The 7,256-nt window shown below is 37.6% G+C and overlaps 1 protein-coding gene across 1 annotated transcript in view; it reads left to right on the forward strand.

The window, feature by feature from the left end:
* Abcb5 (ATP binding cassette subfamily B member 5) overlaps nt 1-7,256 on the forward strand; it is a 122,874-nt gene that overhangs the window by 86,313 nt on the left and 29,305 nt on the right. The window contains exons 18-19 of the mRNA XM_023709847.1: nt 4,333-4,433; nt 6,131-6,271. Coding sequence (XP_023565615.1) covers nt 4,333-4,433; nt 6,131-6,271 — 242 coding nt within the window. The remainder of the gene's footprint in view (nt 1-4,332; nt 4,434-6,130; nt 6,272-7,256) is intronic.

Here is a 7,256-nt window from a genome sequence, read left to right on the forward strand (position 1 = left end):
TTTTTTTTTTTGAGATAGGATCTTGCTGGAGGATAGGACCATAGGACCTGGAGTCAAGCTGGTTAGAATGCACATCCCATCACTAACAAGTGAGTGACAAGAGCATGTTGGGTCAACCCTTGTAGACTGGAGTTTTCTCATCTATAAAGTGGGAATAACAGCCAGATGTGGCATGCACACACATAACACAGCACTCGGGAAACCAAAGTAGGAGGATCACTGTGAGTTCATGGCCAGCCTGTGCTAGATGGTGAGTTTTCAAAGCCAGTCTGAACCATACAGCAAGATCCTATCTCAAAAAAAAAGTGGTAGAGATTTGTTCTAATAGTGTTTGTAGACAAGATTTCGTGCCTGCCTCTTATACAATGAATAACCACTAAGACAACAATATGCAATGTATTAATTACTGAAACTGTGCTAGGAATCGGTTTTGAAATGGTCTCATTGAAATTTGTTTCTCAATAAAATTATTTTTTAAAAGTGGGAATAAGAGCATCCACCTACAGAGCATCTGGTATTAACCAAATTAACATTATTGTATATAAACTTGTGCCTAGGAGACAGTAAGCACTCAGCAGCCCTTCTTACCTCCATCTATCATGGAGAGTTTTCTAGCACATTGACTCCTGTAATTGTTAGTAATCCTATAATCATTCATAATTACATTTTTCATCAGCCACTCTTCTAGTAGGTATTTTTGTTGTTAGGTATTTTATTTTTCATAACAAACATGAAACATAATAGTTCCTGAATTCAAGGTCATGCACTGACATTAATAATGCCTAAAGTAAGTTTTTAGATGCAAGACCATTTGCAATGTTGATCGATATGAACAATTTACGTACATGTGTGGAAAATTCTTTGGCATATTTAAGCTTCTCGAGATCAGCTGTGCTCATAAAATAACCACTGAAGATTTAAGGAAATACTGAAGATTGAAGGAAACATCGTAACACCCATTTACTTATTTATTTTTGGTACCAGGGATGGAACTCAGGACCTTGCATTTGGCAGACAGGACCTTATGCCGCTGAGCTATCTTCTCAGCTACCTCTGTGAACTCAAAGAGGTGTTATTTGACCCAACCACTCTCCCGGAGTGGGAATCCTTTGCACATCACTGTCGATTACTCTTTCACGCTCTGCCATCCTTTTCCTCCAGTGGCTCAGAGTCCATTACTTTCTCAAGCTGCCTACATTTGCATGGTAGACAGTCCCAGTTTTTTTGCTTTTGTGCTTTTGCCACTGTTCTTGCATTTGTTTATTTATCCTTTGGTGGCTTTCTGTCTCACTCTTCTTAACTTGCAACTTCATAAGGTCCGAACCCTACTTCCCATGACAGCTTTCAGATGCTGCATCACAGACACACTGAGTTCTACCCCGAACATACATTACAGATCTTCAAGCTGCTCGCCCCATGACATGCTTACAGAGATGTTTGCCACTTGGGGGAACAACTTTGAATATGAAAATGACTGTAATATCATATGTGGTCTGTTTCTTGGTGACTCACTCACAGCTGGAATGGTATAAGTACAAATGTGCATGAGTAAGGGTGCCAAGCAGACGGCGTGTTCTGGTTTTCTTGACCTTGAGGCCTCTCCACCTTTGGGCTAAATAAAGACCTTTAGAATGTCTGTGTGGGCTGTATAGACTCTAGTATTGGACAAGTATTTGCATTGGAGGCAGTGAACAGTTGTTTAGCCCTCCCTGGATGATTACAATTTGTGAAAATTGGCCCAATTTGAGACATTCTTCATATTTTATTCATCCTCTTTATGTATGTGATGCCTTTAAGTATATTATTTTTTTTCTGTATTTTAGGGAAGGTTCTACAGGGTGTTCAGGGTCTCACTACCATATCAGACCCATAGTGATTCTCCTGTTTACAGCCTCCTAAGTGCTGGGATAACAGGAGCGCGCCACCATGCCCAGTCTCAATTGCTGAACCCCTGGCCCCTGCACCTGCTTGCAGGCTCTTTAATCTGCTGAGCTATTTGGCCGGCCCATCTTTAACTATATTATGTTCCTTTGAAGACTCTAGGGATGGCGAATCTTTTAAAGACAAGTGCCCAGCTATAACCAAAGCCCACTTATTTATTGCAGAGTCCCAACACTGCAGTTAAGCCTGAACACTTGAGGTATTAATTTAGGGGAAAAAAAAAACTCGCACTTTTGTCTTAAAAGAAAAATGAACAATATATCACCACCACTTAATGTAATATTAGAATAACCTCAGATATAATCAGTAATTCCTCTTAAATAGGCAACTTAGAATGTAGAGCCATAAAATATATTGGTTCTTCCTTCATTGAATCTGTAGATTTGAACAAATTATCAATTTTCACTTTTAAGACTTTAAATGGATTTATTGGCTTTTTAAAGACTACAGTGGGCCAGCCAGTTAACTCAGCAGATTAAAGCACCTGCTTAGGCAGACACAGGGGTCGGGGCTTCAACCCTTGGCCTGCCATGCTGGCCCAGACCCCAGGGTGCGCTGAGCCTGTGACTGAGACTGGGCATGGTGGTGCGCACCTGTAATCCCAGCTCTTGGGAGGCTGTGAACAAGTGGATCACTACGAGTCCGATCTAGTAGTGAGACCGTGAACACCCTGTAGACCCTTCCCTAAAAAAATACCCCCCAAAAGATGAAATTTATAAGAACTTAAAACAACTTAACATCAAAATTGAGAGCGGAATCCAAGTGTCCCGACCACAGTGCAGAAATGCAGTTCTCTCCTAAAACCCAAGCTGCTTCCAAATGCAGTAGTCCCTCGTCCTCATGCTGTTCGACTTTCCTGGATTCACTGTTTCATGAGATTTCAAAAAATATTAATCTAAGTTATTGATTGAAGATTTTTTCACTATATTGTGAGATTTTGTGGCAGTGTACAGTACTATGTACATATTTATATACATAGTATTTATGATTTTAATGATTTGCCCCCCAAATATGAAAATATATTAAATATGCTAATTCTAACATATTAAAAGAATACTGAATTGAAATAAAATACACTGTTTACAGTATGCATTTCTTTAAATAATTCTTTTTTTTAATTTTATTTATTTACGTGTGTGTGTGTGTGTGTGTGTGTGTGGCCCGCTCAGCCCACCAGGGGGCAGGGCTGGCTAGCATGTGGTGCTGGGGGATTGAACCGCGGTCCCTGTGCTTTGCTGAGCTTGTTCTAAGTAGGTGCTTTAGACCACTGAGCCATCTCACCAGCCCCACAGTATGCATTTCTTTAGCAGGTTAGTACATACCATACCATACAGTATACGGATGTTGTTAAAATTATGTAGGTTTAGGAGTTTAGAAAATGGTGAAGAATACTAGAAGTGTTTTTTTGTTTGTTTTGTTTGTTTGTTTTTTTGGCGGAACCGGGGATTGAACTCAGATCCTTGTGTTTGCCAGTCAAGCACTTATCCTACTGAGCCATCTCCCTGGCCCCACTAGAAGTGTTTTTAACAGTGTGAGAAATGTTGATAAGAGTGTGGGAAGGATTTATAACCCTTTAAACTATATATGTGTGTATATATACACACTAAAGTAAATATAACGTCACTACCTCACTGATTTGCACTTATTGCGGGTTATCTGGCACGTAATGAGACGTCTGTGCGGGTCTTGTCTCTCACAGTAGGCTACATTCTGGAGGAGTCCCAAGAGTGCAGCCAACACAGTAGGCTACAGTAATAGTTCATAACTAAACATAAAAATGCTGTTTCTCTTTCAAGCCCAGCTATGTTTTCATGTCCAAAAAGTTACTCTAAGCCAAATCTTCCTCCCTCTTCAATCCTATGTAATTGTACATTCTTTTTGAAAACAGTATAAACATGGAGAAGCATTAATCATATCTGAATTAAATCTTTTGAAGTTCACAGATGTCAAAATGAGAAATGGTTTTATCTTATAAAAAATGTCAGAGGCACATCACATGATAATTTATTGGAATGTTCCTAAGTGCTCTTTGGTGACTATTTACATTTCTGTGCCAAAATAAAATAATTATTTACTTGATTCTCTCTACTACCATTTATTTAAATTGCTTCATAATTTATAGAAAGCTCCTTTGCATGTAAATATAATGTTCACTAATGCTTGCTTACCCTACCTGTGGAACCAATTGAAATTTAAATTAGTAAAGATCTGAAGGTGGATAAAATAAAACTTTTCAAAAATTATTACCCTGAAAATAATTTTCATATCTTATTGGGAGGAGATAAGAATACTTGCCAGAAAAACTTACCAATTTAACATACTCTGTTACTTTACTCTGTCTGCACTATCCTAGAATATACTATTATATTATTTCTGTACTTTACTTTGTAGATAGCAACTGAAGCAGTGGAGAATATACGTACCATAGTGTCATTAACAAGAGAAAAAGTCTTTGAGCAAATGTACGAAGAGACTCTTCAGACTCAGCACAGGTGACAAGAGACGCAGCCCCATCCCAGTGACCCTTGCTGTCTGGACACGCTGTGCTCCTCACAAATTTCAGTGGTCTGCCTGCCAATCCCCTGGCTTTCCTAAGAACGAGATATCATAATCATGTGTTTATACACAGGATAGCTAGGATGATTACACTACTAATTTCTATCATTTTTATCCGGGTTTTTGTGAAGGTAGCAGCTAATGCTTAAAATTTTTACTTCGACCAATTTGACATGCTTATCTTTATAGTCAGAGCAACTACACTGAAGACAACAATGTGCACTATTAACAACCACTGTTGAATACTTAGCATCATGGGGTTTTTTAAATTATGTATTGTTTCTAATAACTTATCTGTTACTTTTCTATTCTCTTTAAAATAAATTTTTAAAAAGAGATAATTTCTCACATAACTTCACCAAGAGAAAACAAAGATAAATCAAGGAAAAACACAACTAGGATAAATATATTAGGTCTTCCATGTACTAGAGAGTCTGACAAAAAACTGTATGCACACTTTAGCAGTTCGTCATACTAGTGAATGCGTGGAAGCCAATGGCCACCACTTGGAGCACCTCTTGGAAATGTAGAGGCCAGCGATAACCTGTACTAATCCCATGACAGTTCAATAGATTTAGTCGCACAATATTTATGCAAGTTGGTTTTCTGATGCATACATTCTTTGATGCACTCACTGTTTACTCTCTTAGTAAGTGCACATGTTTGTCTTCTGAGATAAGACTGAGGAAACAATATATGCAAGAAGGGAAGACTATTCTTTTGCACAAAAATATCTAGGACAGTTTACATTTTAAAACAAATATAAGGGGCCGGGGAGATGGCTCAGTGGAATAAGCGCTTCCCTGGCAAGCGCAAGGACCTGAGTTCAATCGCCGGTTCCACCAAAAAAATAAAAAATAAATAAAACAAATATATACACAATAAATGTGCTCATTAAACAGTCTTCCTTATCACTTTGACTCAGTGGTGTGCTTGGTAATACTCTGACAGAAAGACAGCTTTTTTTTTTTTTTTTTTTTTTTTTTTTTTTTTTTTTTCAGAACTGGGGATTGAACTCAGACCCTTGTGCTTGCCAGGGAAGCACTTATTCTACTGAGACATGTCCCCAGCCTGGGACAGCTTTGTACTCTTTTGCATTCATGCTTGTGGTCAGCATTACCCGTTAACTGTCACTATCAATTCTATTAATGCAGGATTAAAATAATTGGGGAATATTTCTAAATGCCTCTAAACCAAATATTTTTGACTGTCCTTGCACAGACTGTCCACTTGTTAGAAAGTAAACTTAGAGACTGGGCATGATGTTGCACACCTATAATCCCAGCTCTTGGGAGGCTATGAACAGGTGGATCACTACAAGTCCGATCTAGTAGTGAGACCTTGAACTCCCGGTAGACCCTTCCCTAAAATAAAAAAAAAGAAAGAAAGTAAACCAAGGCAAATTTGTTACACTAAACTATACAGAATATGTCCATAGAAAAATAACATTGTATCATTGTCTTCCCTATAATTCATAGTAGTAGTAAAATAAAAATAATCTTCTCTTTAATCTTAGAAAATAAATAGCTACCAAATTTTAACACTTCAAAGACCTCATATTCATTACTCTACATTAATGGAAGTGACTTTGCCATAATTCATGCCCCATTGTTTGGAAAACTGTGCATTTCAGAAATACCCTGAAGAAAGCACAGATCATCGGAAGCTGTTACGCATTCAGCCACGCCTTCGTATATTTCGCCTATGCAGCAGGATTTCAGTTTGGAGCCTATTTAGTTCAAGCTGGACGAATGACACCAGAGGGCATGTTCGTGTAAGTTGTGCAAACTCAGGGACTCTGTAAGTTGGTCGTGTACTGTACGTGTTGACAGAAAGGTATTATTTGTAGAGGGTCATCATTTAAACCACTTAGGTGAAAATGGCACGCTTTGAAAATGTTTTGTGATGAATAATAACTGTATACACTATATACTTATGACATACAATGTATTTTGATATGTTTATATGGTGAAATGACTCAAGCTAATTTTTGTTATTATTAAATATCTATAAGAATTATAGCATAGTTGGTAAATATTGATACTGATATTATACAAATAGTCTGAGTTAAACTCCCAAATGAATTATACACTGCCTCTGCTTATTATATTTGGGAATATAGGGGCAAAAAATGTTTTCTTGGTATCCACTCCCTAGGAAATCTGTATGATTTTGTGGAATTCCCATGGTGGAGATGCCTTTACTAAGTATGACTGTCTTTAGGGTTAAGCTCTTTGCTAAGCAAATATTCTGGGGCAAGAGGGAATATATATAAGAAGATAATAAAAGGAAATAGTGACATTTGGAAAAAAAAGTGACATCTGGAATTGATTATGATTGCCAATGAAACTCCTTCTTCCCAAGTCACTGGTTAGAGCTTGGGAATTCTATTTACAAAGTAATGACTTTTTTCGTACTTTATAGAAACACATATTTACAACTAGAATAATAAAAATTAATTTTGAGTGTTAATTCTGAGCTTCTTAAGTGAGAAAATTTGGTAAAGTACCAAAAATTGATACCATAAATGTCATTGCTAAATACTTAGACTAGAAAATTCCATACAATATTTTTTAACTGAATCTCCATACAATATTTGACTTTAGAAAAAAATAAGTACTTCTTTTCTTTTTTAAAAACTCCACTGAGGGGCTGGAGAGATGGCTCAGTGGTCTAAAGCACCTACTTGGAACAAGCTTGGCAAAGCACAGGGACTGCAGTTCAATCCCCCAGCACTACATGCCAGCCAGCCCCACCCC

The sequence above is a fragment of the Octodon degus genome, unplaced genomic scaffold (genome assembly GCF_000260255.1).
Source record: "Octodon degus isolate 3935 unplaced genomic scaffold, OctDeg1.0 scaffold00015, whole genome shotgun sequence".
Lineage (NCBI taxonomy): Eukaryota > Metazoa > Chordata > Mammalia > Rodentia > Octodontidae > Octodon > Octodon degus.